The 15,191-nt window shown below is 44.9% G+C and overlaps 1 protein-coding gene across 5 annotated transcripts in view; it reads right to left on the bottom strand.

The window, feature by feature from the left end:
* KIZ (kizuna centrosomal protein) overlaps positions 1-15,191 on the bottom strand; it is a 107,456-nt gene that overhangs the window by 59,190 nt on the left and 33,075 nt on the right. For 3 of the 5 annotated variants that reach the window (XM_068143244.1, XM_068143245.1, XM_068143246.1), the window contains one exon: positions 1,911-2,286. The exons of the other annotated variants lie outside the window; for them this stretch is intronic. In XM_068143244.1, the coding sequence (XP_067999345.1) occupies positions 1,911-2,286 (376 nt within the window). The remainder of the gene's footprint in view (positions 1-1,910; positions 2,287-15,191) is intronic. 5 annotated transcript variants of the gene reach the window in all.

Below are 15,191 nucleotides of genomic sequence, written 5' to 3'. Positions count from 1 at the left end.
GAGAACCTGGTATGACACAGCCAAGTATCTTCATCAGCTCCCATCATTCTCTGTAGAGAGAACAAGCTAGGGGGAGATAGAATAGGATTAAATAAGGGAAGACACCATAAGAGTACTGGAAAGAAAATGACAACCAGGTCTACTGGCAATCAGGGCTGTAGGTTGGACTTAGGAATTTACTTTGTAACCCTCAGGGAGGTACAACCCTGAAACAACAGGCTCTCTGCAGATACCATGATATCCATTTCATTCTAGGATGTACCAAAGACCTACCTGTCCCTTCCTCAGCACACAACAGGCAGACCTGAGACTAATCTATTTACTTGTTTTCTGTTTTATTTTTGGACCTTGCACCCTGAAAGCAAAAGGTACAAGACAAACATGCCAGTGACACCCTTTAGAAAGCACGTGCTTTGGATGTTCCAAGAGGATTCTTTAATGTGCTTGAATTGGTCATTGTTCTAAAACCCCTACCCAGAGCCCTGGTGGAGGCCCCATGTCTGGACACATTCAAGCTCAAACTTGATGGGGCTCTGGGCAACCTGATCTAGCTAAAAATGTCCCTGCTCACTTCAGGGGAGTTGGACAAGATGACCTTCAAGGGTCCCTTCCAACCTGATGCATTCTATGACTATTTGCAGCACTGAAAGCCAAGCTCGGGAAGGCTGGAACGAGCCTGTCCCCTCCACACATTCAAGCCTGGATGGCATTAGGCATTTGCAACCTGCATCTGGCAGCAGACAGACATGCAAAGCCCCTCAGGCAGTCTGGGGTGATTACCATGGTGTGTGACAAAGCTCATTTTGTGTTTGAACTCGACTGTGCTGCTTCTCTGAGGACAGAGATATTGCATGCCAGAAATTAAATGGGTATTTCTTTCCCAGACACGATGCTGGCCACCTCAGCTTTTCCCACAGGGAAGAAGCAGTGCAGAGCTTTCTTGGTAAGCCAGGCTGGACTGGTCTCCTTCCAGCACCAGTAAAAACAGGCCTTCATTAGAACACAGAAGTGGCAAATGCATCAGATGACAGAAAATGAGAGGGAAATAAATTCCTTAGAGAAACAAAAAGGAATGGGAAAAAAAAAAAAAAAAACTCAAGAAAGAGGATGCCAGAAAACCCCAAGAAGGAACATCTGGTAAGGATGCCAGGAGCACAGAAGAACATCTGATGGAGATGCCAGCTTTGCTCTACAAAGCAACCCACAGACCTTACAGGGGAGCAGAATTCTCTCCATCATTAAGGCTGCCACCAGTTGCCATGATAAATAGCTCCATTTCAGCAATTGTTATGGGGCTTGGAAACCTAGTTTAAGTTGAAAACTGCTATGTTAACTGGCCAGGCAGGGGAGAGTATTCCTGCAAGTCCTTAAAAGCAGAATAAACTGTTACTTAACAACAAATCTTTGTCACTGTGACTTCAAAAATAAGTCCATCAGATTACCTCAAAGTAACTGACCCAGCCATTACAATGGGAGAGAACAAATTTTGCCTAGATGGAGGGCAGAGGGGAAATAGGAACGAGAACTTGGAAAGTTGGAATACAGCCTTTGAGGGCTGCATATCTCATCCCAGACCAAGAGCATCTCAGCTAGGAGAATCTGTACCACCTTCCTCAGGAAAGTCTAGAACAAGGCAGAGGAGCCCACCAAGCAGGAGTCAAACCAGTCACACATGGGGACATGCCAATCCCCAGATCAACTATTGTACATCAGCACCTGAGAGAGAAGAAAATCAACCTGAAACAAAAGTGATGCAGTGAAGCAGGTTCACATTAAACCTCTTGGAGCAAGACTCAGACCAACATGGGAAAGCAGTTAAGAAGAACCTGAACAGGACCAGATCCAGCAAGTCCACAAAACAAAATAAACCAAAGAAGAGTGCCACCATGCTTCAACCAATCCCACTGTACCTGGGACTCCTCCTCGTGGCTGTTCCTCCTCATGAGTGGCTGGTTTAGGACTGGATGCTGAGGAGATGAGCTGCTCAGAGCTTTCCTCACTGTCAGCCAGATCCCCATGTTTCACTGCTTCCTCCACTGATGCATCATTTGTTAAAGCAGTGCTTCTGCTCTCTGGACCTAGTCTTTCAGGTGATGGAGAGCACAAAGGCAGATCTGATGCCAGGAAACTACTTCTGATCTGGAGGAGTTTCTGCTGCATGCCCAAACCTCCAGCATCCATGACAGCTGATGTCTGGTGAGCCATAAAGACTGCTGCTGGATGATACAGTCCTCTTGACATGGCTGGCTGGGTGCTAATTCCCGTCGGTCTTCCAATCTGCAGCATCTGAAGAAACACAGGGTGGGAAATGGCTTAAGGAAACAAACAGGCAGTGTGCTGCAAACTGAGCTCCTAGAGGATAGCACATTGGTTTCTGGAGATAAAAGTGTCACATGATTCAAGTATTTTCTATATTATTATCATTATACAAACACCTGACATTCATTTCTTGGATCCTACTGTGAAAACAAGGGCTCAGACCTCAGCTGAAGCAACATGAGCTTAAAAAAAACCAGGCACTGCATCCCCAACCTGACTAAAAGGGACTGAGTTTCATGAAGGACTCAAACTAATCTGAACAGTAACTGGGTTTTGTGGGGATTGAAGACCTTAATATGCCACAGGTTTTTACTTTAAGATTAGACCTGCAAAGGTTTATAAGTCCCTTGACCAAAGAACAGTGTTCAGAGCTAGCCACCAAAGTCACTGAAAATGCCTGTGTGAGAAACTGATTATAATATTTGGCTTTCGCAAGGGGAATTACTGGGGACCATTGGGTTCGATCGTGTAGTACCAAGTGCAAGACGTAATTTGCTAGGGAGAGATAGTTCAATTGGACATAAGGGTAATTCTGGAAGAGGGGCAGATGACGGTCAGAAGAAAATACAGGGGGGTTAGGTGTAGATAACCTGTTGACCTCGGGAGAAGGGGCAATTGGGGTTGGAAGGAGGAGGATTGTGTCTTTTAAAGCCCCAAGACAAGGATTGTTGGGATATTGTGGATTGTGGATAGTCAGTTGTTTTTTTTTCTGAAGAATTGGTGGGTGTGATGTATGGAGTAATAATTTGTGTCAATCAGGATGCATAGGATCCAGGCCGTTTGGTGAGTTTTGCCTGGGTAGGGGTCCTGGCTATGGGGTCCCGGAATTTCACTGTGGGTGGGGATTCCAGGATTCTGGATGGTAGTCAGGTGGTCTTCACAGCCCTGGAGAATTCGGACTGTGAAGGGGCAGCGTTGTTTCTACGGTCTAGGGGCTGTGGAGACTGGTCGTCCGTAGGGATCGGGCGACCAGCGCTGCGTCCCGGTGTCTGGCGTCCCGGTGGTGAGGGACCCGGTTTCGGGGGTGTTGGTATCCTGCAGTCTGCTTTCTAGAGGGGCCTGGGCCGTGGGGGCCCACGTCGCGGTGGCGGTCGCGGGTTTGACGTCCTGGTTTCCGGTGTTCCGGCGGTGGGGGACCTGGGTTCAGGAGTTTTTCGTATCCTGCGGTCGGTTCCTTAGGGGGGCTTGAACTGTGGGGGCCCGTGTTGCGGTCACGCTCGCAGGTCTGACATCTCGGTTTCTAGGGGGGGACCTCAGTTTGAGGGAACCTGGTTCGGAAAGTTTTTTTTCCATGGTTTCAGGCTTCCGCAGGAGGGCAGGGACCTGGGCTGCGGCATGTGAGGGGTTTTTTTTTGCGGTTTGACTTTTTGCAAGGGATCGGCACAGTGAGGGGGGGCTTGGTCCTTCACAGGGAGCAGGCTAGTGGTTCGGAGCCGGCGCTTCCAAGTGCCGCCGCTCGGTTTTGATCCTCGGGCAGTGATTAGTGATCAGAAGAATGGGACAAAAGAAAGTCATCAGAACTCCCTCCCATTCCCATCCCAGAGAGCGCGTTAGGGATCATATTACAGTAGTGGGATGATGACGAGTTGAGAAAAGGAAAATCAAAGATCTTTTGATGCTGTTTGGATTAGGGCTTCATGCCCTACCACTGTTCCCATATTTACATTAACAACTGAGAAAAAGGACAAAGACAAGGAAAAGGCAGACAGGCTGGCATGAGAATAAGGGAGAGGTAAAATCAGAGGGGGGGACCACCAGGAAATCAGAAGTGGTGTCGAGGGTTGAGGGGAAGGGCTCAGCCTTCTCCCCGCCCTGTGAGTGAAGGGGAAAAAAAAAAAAGAAAGAAAAACCACAGCCGGATGAGCAAAGGATTGTGCTGTATTTACAAGTGGAGCTGCAACATATATATATGTACACAATTTACACTATTTACAATATATATACAGAAATATGCAACAAAGTAACACAGGAATGAGATTCCCCTCCCCCACCAGGAGGAAGGGTTTTCCCCCCCCATACCCCCTTCTCTCCCCCTTTTCCCAAGAGAGGGTTAGAAAGAGAGAAAAGGAATAATTGTTAATTAAAAGCAGTTATAATTAGAGCAAGTGTGTTAGTAAGTTTTACAGGCCTCACGCTTTATCAGTTCCAAGGTCACTCTGGCCGAAAGCCCAGAAACCGCAAGATGCAAAAGGAGGGGGGAAGAAGTGCAAGACTTAGACTAGTCTCTGCTGAACTCAGAGTTTAAAGTTGCTTTCTACCAATCTACCAATGAAATTAGTTTAGACCTGTCCTTTGTTTATAAAACATTCAGTCACAATGTCCCTCTTCTTAAAGGCACAGCCTCAAACGGTCACAAGTGGCCTAATCAAGATCCTCAGTGGGACTATCAACAGCTTCAAGGGAAACAGAACAAGGAATTAAAGAAGCTGTGCCCAGAAATTTTGATAAAGCCTATAGTGAGCATCAGAGGAAGCCTCCTATGGAGTGGATGGTAAGATTAAAGAGAAAAGATCAAGGATTGGCAAGACAGAGGTTTACGTGAAGCTCAGAAGGTGTTTGCAAGGAGGGATGAAGAGAAAAAGCTAGAATGTTGGTAACTGCTGTAAGGGAAGGTCAGAAATTGGGCAGCTGGTTGGATTTCTGGGGTACTGTTGATAGTAATATTAAATGGAGTCCAGAAGATGATGAGTGATTGGATAAATAAAAAGAATGTTGATTGATGCTCTGTTTTAAATTTGCCTGACATGGACAAATCATTTGATCTTTTGGTACATCTATATGGGATGTTGACCCAGAACTGGACTGGAAGTAAAAATCCTGTTGGACATTGTTCCAAGTTATTAGATTCTGTAAGTAGGTGAGGGCCAATTTGCTTATCAGCAGCCCTTATTAGTAGAGGAGGCCCAGAAAGCAACTTTTTATTTTGTTCTGGTCTCAGATCCCACCTTTGGGATTCCCGATATATATAAAATTAAAGCTGGGGGTAAATGTTAATAAAAACTTGGAAAGTCACTAATTTCCCCCTGGGAAGGATCTTTTCTTGTTTTTGTTAACAAGAGCAAGTGCAGGGTCCTGCATCTGGGTCGAGGCAATCCCAGGCACAAATACAGGCTGGGCAGGGACTGGCTGGAAAGCAGCCCTGAGGAGAGAGACTTAGGGGTGCTGGTGGACAAAAAGCTCAACATGAGCTCTCAATGTGCACTTGCAGCCCGCAAAGCCAATCAGATCCTGGGCTGCATCAGGAGAAATATGGTCAGCAGGTCAAGGGAGGTGATCCTCCCCCTCTACTCAGCTCTGGTGAGACCCCACCTGGAGTACTGCGTCCAGTTCTGGAGCCCCTATTACAAGAGGGATATGGACATGCTGGAACGGGTCCAGAGAAGGGCCATGAGGATGATCAGAGGGCTGGAGCACCTCTCCTATGAGGACAGACTGAAGGAGTTGGGGCTGTTCAGTCTGGAGAAGAGGAGGCTCCGAGGTGGCCTAATTGTGGCCTTCCAGTATCTGAAGGGGGCCTACAAGAAGGCTGGGGAGGGACTTCTCAGGATATCAGGTAGTGATAGGAGTAGGGGGAATGGAATGAAGCTGGAGGTGGGGAGATTCAGGCTAGATGTGAGGAGGAGGTTCTTCACCATGAGGGTGGTGAAGCCCTGGAATGGGTTGTCCAGGGAGGTGGTTGAGGCCTCATCCCTGGAGGTGTTTAAGCCCAGGCTGGATGAGGCTCTGGCCAGCCTGATCTAGTGTGGGGTGTCCCTGCCCATGGCAGGGGGGTTGGAACTAGATGATCCTTGTGGTCCCTTCCAACCCTGACTGATACTATGATACTAACAACAGATACAGCTGTTCGTACTGCAGAAAAAGGGTGGACACATGCTTCGTGAGTAAAAGGACCACTACAGGAACACCTTGGTCTGAAGGCTCTGGAGCTAGCAAGACAAACCCACCTTTTGCAACATCTGACATTGTGTGACATTGAAAACATTGAGGAATAAAACATCCTGGGACTTGATGTCATTGGGGATGGGTAAAGCGTAATAGTAATCAAATATAAATTGGCTTGTTGGATGTGGTTATAATTTGAAGTGATTAGGACAGAAGATTCATCTGCGTTCTTTGTGTTAATGTACCAAAAACTACGTTCGGCTAGTGGGAGCACAGAGACTGCAATACAGACAGCCAACAAAGGACTGGTGGATCCATCCACTGAATGGACTGTGGTACCCCAAATGGAGGAGATAAAGATGGTCATGAGATGAGTTCCAGTATCAGAATAGGAGTGGTAATGGTCCTTGCCTGAAAACATCACAAACTAGAAACAGGTCAGGGTTCGAAATTGGTACAACCTCCCTGGGCAAGGGAAGGGGACATGGTCTGAGCAGAGCATTGGTGAGGATTGAAGGAGGCAAGACCCGGTAGACCTCTGTAATTGCCACGAAGAAGATCTAGAACCATGACTGTGGGCAGCAACCCCATAGGCCATGTGAGTGGGGTTGCAAGTCAAACCGGACTCCTAATTCCCAGGATTAACCACGCAGAGGAAGAAAGTTGTCACCCAGATATTGGTATATACCATAGCCACTCACTGTGTATGGTGCCTATTAAAGTAAAAGAGGAAATATTTTCAGGCAAGAAACATCAGTTGTTATCCCATTCCTTTTACCAGGAAGTTTAAATTGGAATCCTTGTGCTTGTTGTAGAATTGTTGCCAAGTTAGGTTATTATGGCTCAAGCCAAATGTAGTAGAAAGAAGGGGAGGGATTGTGGGAATTACTGGGGACCATTGGGTTCGATCGTTGGGCTGATAGTCTGTATTGTGTGGGGTATTGGGAGAGAAAGGTGAGGCGCCAAGAGGTCTAAAGACTGGCCAGGTCAAGGGTGCAGATTTTGTCTGTCCTGATGGAGAGGGGTGGGAGCGTGTTGGGGAATATATGAATATGTACGTTTTAATATATTAATATGTATGTTTGCCATCTATATAAGTTCAACTCGTGTTGTTAGGGTGCACCTCTAGCAAACTCGCTATGCGCCCAGCGCTGTGTTGCCTTTATTTTATAATAAACTGGTTATAAATTTCAGCAGTGAGTTTGTTTCTGACACCTGGAAGCTACTGACCCCAGAGGAACCACTGTGCTCTACTTGTGCATGACTGTACAGCAGTTAGCAGCCTGTAGTGCAGGCACCACAGCATCTCAAAGCCAAGGCAGGATCCCTCAGACCCCTGCTGCAGTGTCCTTGGTATAGCTGGCCTTTCTGTACCCACACACATTAGCTGCTCCAAGCTACCTCCTCATGGACTTCTCCAGAAGGCAAGAGGACAAGGAAAGGTTCTCCAGAATCTGAAACACACATCTGCCATCATTTACTTGTCCATATATCCAGCTTTCCTCACAGCATGTCAACAAAGCAACTAAAAAGAAGGCAAAAAAACCCACCCCATTACATTGTCTTCCTCCTGCTCTCTCCTGTTAAGTCATAGTAAAGAAGACGACCAACTACTCAAGCCAACACCACCCACATGGAATCACATTTTCCACAAGGCAACTTTGGGCACCAAGCAGAAACACTTTAAATGGCTCTTTCCTCCAAGAACTGTTGAACTTGCATAAAGATAGGTCCCAACAGCATAACCACTGTGCTTCTAAACCCCAATGGTTTAACACTTGCCTTTTTCTCTTTGCAGACCTACTCAATCAGAACAATTTAGGAGGAGTGGCTACTGCCACTACTACTACAGAAAGGTCACTACCAGTTTATACAAAGCCGAAATTAGCTATCTTAAGACCACTGTTTGTACTAAGCAGGGCTTACTTTACAGCCTCAAATCACAGCAGGACAATTTACAGTCACCTCCACATCTCTCTCCTCTTTCATTGCCTGACCTCTTCCTCCCATACAAAGTCAGCTGCCAAGCCCATCTTAAAGGAAACAAAGGCATCTTGTCTAGTCTGTGACCAAGTTCCATTAAAAAAGCTCAAATTCCACCTAACAAGAAGCAGAACAAAAAGCCATGAAGTAATTTTTAAGAAGGAGTAAAGGTTTGCTGCTCAGATTAAGTTCACAGCTTATTCCATCCCCACTGCTCTCAGGTTCCTCCTAATTACTTTTTGGGTCTTGGATTGGCTGCTTTAAACTGCATCTAGCAGAAGTACTTTATGGCTTTAGCAGTTCCTGGATGTACAGTTGCAAACCCAATGCAATTCAAACAGGTACAAGTGCTTGGCAGAGTCACAGCAGATGCACATCTCTGAAGTTCCTCCTTGCAGGAAAAAAAGAAATAAAATAAAATAAAATAAAATAAAATAAAATAAAATAAAATAAAATAAAATAAAATAAAATAAAATAAAATAAAATAAAATAAAATAAAATAAAATAAAAAAAAAAAATCATCACTTCATCCCCTTTGCACTCTCAAAGGAACAGTATGATGGGTGACATGGCTCTAGGTACTATTTTTACCACCAATACAGTAAAAACATGTAGATGGCTTCTCTAAAACAGTCAATAAAATGACAGAACTTCAAGGCACTCTAGCTGAGAGTTAAATGAAGTCTCTGCACAAAGCACACTTGCAATCCTCTTTTGGGTTGTGGAGTGTAGGCTCACACTCCTTCCTCCAGTGACAAATAGAATCTTTTTACCATTAGAGTGTTTTAAAGAGGAAAAGATAAGAAAAACAAAACAAAACCAAAATACCTTCCATTAGGCCTTACCAAAGAGCCTGGTCTTCCCCAGCAGCATATGACCAGGTGAATGCTGGGGAGGTAAAGTCCAGCCAGAGGCTTGTGCCTTCAGTGCTGAACACAGAATCATAGAATTGTCAGGGTTGGAAAGGACCTCAAGGATGATCTAGTTCCATGGGCAGGGACACCTCACACTAGATCAGGTTGCTCAGAGCCCTATCCAGCCTGGCCTTAAAAACTTCCAGGGTAGGGGCTTCTACCACCTCCCTGGGCAACCTGTTCCAGTGTCTCACCACCCTCATGGTGAAGAAACATGCCAAGTCCCAAATCTTCAGAATACTTCAAGGAAGTGCTTTGAAGTTGAATAAGCCATGGCATAAAGCCCAGGGTCTCTGACTCTGCCATCTGAGAAAGGTCTCTTCAATTACAAGACATTTCCTCCAACTTGCAACACAGCACTGCTCTCACACTGGGCTTCAGAAGACTCTCTTCCATGGAGAGTCATGGGCTTTCTAGACAAACACCATTTGGGTACATGAATTCTGAGTTGAAAAATTCCCATAAAAACTGAGAGTCCAAATAGGTTCATATCCCAAGGCTCTTAGAAGTACCTGTCACCGTTTGAGGCTGTGCCCTTAAGAAAGGGAATATGGTGGACGGAAGTTGGTAAATGAAAAGAACAATCTAAGCTAATTTCATTGGTAAAGTGGGAGGAAGCACCTTCTGAACTGGGAGTGCAGGAGGGTATCCTGGGCATGCCAGCACTTTATCTTCAGTCTTGCTTCAGCTTCTCCTTCGGGCAGCAGCTTGCAGCTCCTGGGCTTTCGGCCAAGGCTTTGGCCTTGAAAAACTGATAAAGGCCTGTATTAACTCCTTTCCAATTAACACAAACTGCTTCTAACTTTTTTTTCTCTTTCTCTCTCTTTTCTAACCCACTCTGGGGAATAGGGGGAGAGAGGGGGAGAGCGGAGGTGGGGAACCCCCTCAGCAGGGGGGGGGAACTCTCATTTCTGTGTTACTTTATTGTATATCTTTGTATATATTGTAAATATTGTAAATTTGTATATATCCCCCTGCATATCCTACATTGCTTTGTAAATATACAGCTCCACTGCTTTGCTAATTCAGCTGTGAGGTTTTTTTTTTTCCTTTCCCTTCAATTTTCTTTCCCTTTACTTTACAGGGGGGAGGGAGGAGGCTTTTGGGCCTTACCCTCCCAACCCTACGACATATTTTTTTTCCTGGCGTGCCCAACGTGCGGCAGATAATTAGCTTAATTTATTACTTGATTGATTTAGTGTTTTCTAGCTGAATTAGCAAACATGAAGGTGTTGTGGTTTGTGGAGCGATTATTCTTTTCAATTTTTGGGGCTCTGGTTTACAGATATTGTTTGGGTTTGATTTTGGATTACCTGGGTAAATATTTGGTGCGGACAATTTATCTGTGGGTTATGTATAGAGTTAGATTATGGTATGGAAAATGCCCAGTGAGATACAGAAATGTTACCTCCACCACTCTCCCAATTGAGATAAAGGGTTTTAAGATTCCGCCTGAGGAGAGAGTAACTTTAGGGGATGCCTGGGATCCAAAGGTGATTTATGTGATGTGTATAAATCTGTTGCTGGTGATGGTAATTGCATATTTACTGTTCTCTCTGTGGCGAGAGAGAAAGATATCCAGAGCTTGTTTTGTTATTAAAACTAGATCAAAAAGAAAATGCCGTGGCTCTGGATCAGTCCCAGAGTCATCTAGTGATGAGGAATGTGGGGAATCTCCGTCAGTTAAAAAGAGGGCTAAAAAGTTAATTGGTAAAGCAGCTCTAAATGACTTTTCTGCTGATTCTGGCAAGCTGCCAAGGGCGTCGGCTGGTATCAACATGGTGCCTACTTCTTCTCCTCCTCCTTCTTCTCCGTCGGCCATTAATGGAGCAACGTCACTTCCACCCAATCCCTCGGTGGGAACGGAAGTCACTGCCCCAGCAGCTGATTTATCTCAGGACCTGTCAGCTTCCATTAAGGTGGCTGTAAATTCAAACACAACTCCAGTTAAGGTGGCTGTTTTAAAGACTAGAAGTGCAAAGACCAAAGATGATGAAGAAGAAGAGCTGGAGACTGATCCTGGTGAGGGGCCCTCCACTCTAAGAAATCCTGCTGAGGAGGAAGAGAAGGCTTGTTTTAAAGATCTAGCTAACCTAGTGAGAACAAGGCAGGATAGAGATGAAGTTAGGAAAGCAGCTGGCAAAGGTGGTTCTCAGCTTAAAGAGATACTTGGGAGAATGACAGCAGGATTACATGGACAAAAAGTTCAGGGAGACGAGGAGGAAGATGATATTTCAGAGTGTTCGTCACCCCGCGAGGAATTGCAAAATGTCCGTAAAGATTTCACCAGGGCAGATAAGGAGCCAGTTCAAGCTTGGCTTAGTAGGTGTTATGATACAGGTGCTCCAGCTCTAACAGTTGGAGACAAGTCAGCAGCTCAGTTCGGAACTCTCTCGAGGGATAATGGAATAGATAGACATCTAGGCAGGGCTCTCGGTAAGGTTAATCTGTGGATATGCCTTTTAATGGCGGTTGCCCTGAGATACCCTTCCCGAGATGATCTTCCATGGAATCCTAAACCCTGGACTACCATAGATGAGGGAATTAAGCGCTTGAGAGAATTTGCTGTCAGAGAGCTACTCTATGGTGAACATGAAACTCTGAATCCTGATGACATTCCTGTGGGTATTGGTCTTGCTAAAGAGATCATCAAACTTGCTCCTTCTAATTATGCAAACATTCTGGCAAGTAGAATTGTGTCAAAAAATTATGGTGGAGCTTCTCCCACGGTTGGCCAATTCAGTGATCAAATGAGACAATTGGAGGATAGCATGACACGTGTTTCTTTGGTTTCGGCCATTAAAACTATGTCTGGTGATATACAGAATTGCATAAGAGAGTTAAAAGATGAATTTAGAAATTCCATATCCCAATTGTCACAAAGGGATACTTTCAATTCTTCCTCCAGGTGGGTACAAGTTTCATCTGTGAGGAGTAGATGTCCTCCAAGGAGGTCATTCCAAAACAGACCAAAACAAAACAGACCACCAAGGCAATCACGTGGAACTATTTGGATAACTCTGGGTGATCAGTTTGGTGAGAACATGAACCGCTGGGATGGCCAACCAACTTCTAATCTTTTCAGGAGACTGAGGGAATTGCAAAGTGGCAGAACCCGAGGTAGCAATACCAGAAGGGTAGCTGTTACTTCCACAGTTCCCCAGAATGACTCTTGTGGCTCCAACAGTGGCTCCAGTTATAACATGCAAAGTTATAACCCTGCAAACTATGTGCAATGCACATGTGCACATGTTCCCCATAACTAGGGGTGCCCTGCCTCCCGCCAGGGGGAGGAGAGGGGTAACAGAGATAATAGAATCTATTGGGATGTGTACATCCAGTAGCCTGGCACTTCACAATTTCAGAAGTACAGGGCCTTGGTTGACACAGGAGTTCAGTGCACCATAATGCCATCAAATTATCAGGTATCGGAGTCTATAACTATTCTGGGAGTCACTGGTGGATCTCAAGAGTTAAGTAAGGTGGAGGTTAATATAAGTTTAACTGGTAAACAATGGAGGAAGCATACAGTTGTGACCGGACCTCACGCACCTTGTATTTTGGGAATTGATTTTTTGAGAGAAGGGTGTTTCAAAGACCCTAGAGGTTACAAATGGGCTTTTGGAGTAGCTTCTATAGAAATTGATGGACAAAAATTGAAGCTGTCTGCTAGACCTGAGCTTTCTGATGAATCTGCAGTTGTGGGACAACATAAGATACAGGACATTAAATTGCCGGTTGCTTCTCAGACTGTGCATCACAGACAATACAGAACCAACCGTGACTCTTTGTTGCCCATTCAGAATCTGATTCGTCAGTTGGAGAGTCAGAAAGTCGTCAGCAAAACTCATTCACCTTTCAACAGTCCAGTGTGGCCTGTGCGGAAGCAGAATGGAGACTGGCGTCTGACGGTGGACTACCGAGCTCTGAATGAAGTGACACCACCTATGAGTGCAGCAGTACCAGACATGATGGAGCTTCAGTATGAGCTGGAATCTAAAGAGGCCAAATGGTATGCTACCATAGACATTGCTAATGCATTTTTCTCTATTCCCATAGCAGAGGAATGCAGGCCTCACTTTGCTTTCACCTGGAGAGGAATCCAGTACACTTTCAACAGACTGCCAATGGGCTGGATCCACAGCTCAAGCATCTGTCATGCAGTAATCCACGATACTCTGGAAAAAGGCGGTGCTCCAGAACAGTACCAAATACTCACACCCATTTTATGGGCATCAAGTTCTGACCATCTCTAGAAGATTGGTTCAAGGAATGTCCATCTTGGTCTCCAGGACACGTCATTGAGGAGGTGACAGACCATCACCTGCATCCTGACTAGCCTGAAGGAAACCATTGTGGTACCAGTGCTGGAAAACAGAACCAGTTCCAAGCTGCAATGATGTGCATCCTGGATACACCCTCTTGTGACCATTTGAGGCTACGCCTTTAAGAAAGGGACACTGTGACTGAATGTTTTATAAACAAAGGACAGGTCTAAACTAATTTCATTGGTGGATTGGTAGAAAGCAACTTTAAGTTCTGAGCCCGGCAGAGATTTCGGGCAGTCTTGCACTTTTTCCCCCTCCTTTCGCAGCTTACAGCTTCTGGGCTTTCTGCCAGACTGACCTTGGACTGATAAAGCGTGAGGCCTGCAAAAAAAAAACCAACCTACTAACATTTTTGCTCTAATTATAACTGCTTTTAATTAACAATTGTTCCTTTTCTCTCTTTCTAACCCTCTCTGGGGAAAAAGGGGAGAGAAGGGGGTACAGGGGGAAACCCTCCTCCTAGCAGAGGAGGGGAATCTCATTCCTGTGTTACTTTGTTGTATATTTCTGTGTATATATTGTAAATACTGTAAATTGTGTGTGTGTGTATATATATATATATATATCTCCTGCAGCCCCTAAAAACCGCTTGTAAATACAGCACATTCCTTTGCTCATCCGGCTGTGGTTTTCTTTCATTTTTTTTTCCCTTCACTTTGTGGGGGGGAGAAGGCTGAGGCCTTCCCCTCAACCCGGGACACCTCTGCTCACAATGACTCAGTGCTACATCTCCAGGAACAAACTCCCATATGCTGGGCATAATGATAAACAGATTTTAATCCAGGTGGAGTTGGTGGAAAACTGGCACAATCCATCAAAAAACAAAATAGTAAAGGGAGTCACAGAGTAAGATCTGAGACAATTTAGGCACAGTTTAGCTGAAGATACCTTTGTATTTATGGAGGGAAATGAGAAAGGAGGGAACAGGGGATGAGAGAATCCATAATCAAGCTATTAACCAACTCAACATAAAGTGACACATTTGGGTACATGCCAAGTCCTTGCACTGCCCAAAAACCTGCCAACACTTTTAAAAGCAACTCTAACTCATGCCACGAGCCTTTGAGATCTAGCATTTAGGCAAACTTCTTCAGAGGTTAGAAATGACATCTCCTACACAGGCTGCTTTTAATTGAAGAATCATGCGAAAAAAACTCACCTCTCCACATGTGGCTGGATCAAAAACATGACTCACTGGCTGCTGGGGGCCTGCTTATATAGGTCAAGGTTGCTCAGGTTCATTGCTTTGTGTATCACAGTTTAAAGAATGCTCTAAATTCAAGGTTTTTAACTTTTTAATCTGTGAGGAAAAACTTCCTATAAACTCACCTTAACAACCGCTAGTGCACTGAAGAAAGAAAACCACAAACCTTCCTCCTACTATAAAAACAAAATAGTGGGGCCTCTGTTTCTTTTCTGATAAGAGTCTTAAATACCAAACATTTAACTGCATAATAACATTTACTGGCAGCCAGGCAGCCTGCTTAGATATATAAAGCAGGTAAAAGGAGAAAAAGTTAATTTCTTGGCTGAATGATTCCATCGGTAGCTATAGGGCAAACTAGAAAGTCTTTTAGTAAAGTAGCAGTTGATTCGTCTATCAATCTGCAGCACACATACTCTTCCAAGGAATGCATTAAATATGAAAATCATATCCTGTTATCATCTGTTTCCAGCTTTCAGCCCAGTAAGCTTTCCTTAATGAATGCTGTAGCCTAAGGGACAAGCATGCTGTTGGTTTCTCTGAATAATGGAGTGATGTGAC

The sequence above is a fragment of the Melanerpes formicivorus genome, unplaced genomic scaffold (genome assembly GCF_026170545.1).
Source record: "Melanerpes formicivorus ecotype bairdi unplaced genomic scaffold, bMelFor1.0.p_v2 SCAF_9, whole genome shotgun sequence".
Classification (NCBI taxonomy): domain Eukaryota; kingdom Metazoa; phylum Chordata; class Aves; order Piciformes; family Picidae; genus Melanerpes; species Melanerpes formicivorus.
This window is presented reverse-complemented; position numbering and strand designations above follow the sequence as displayed.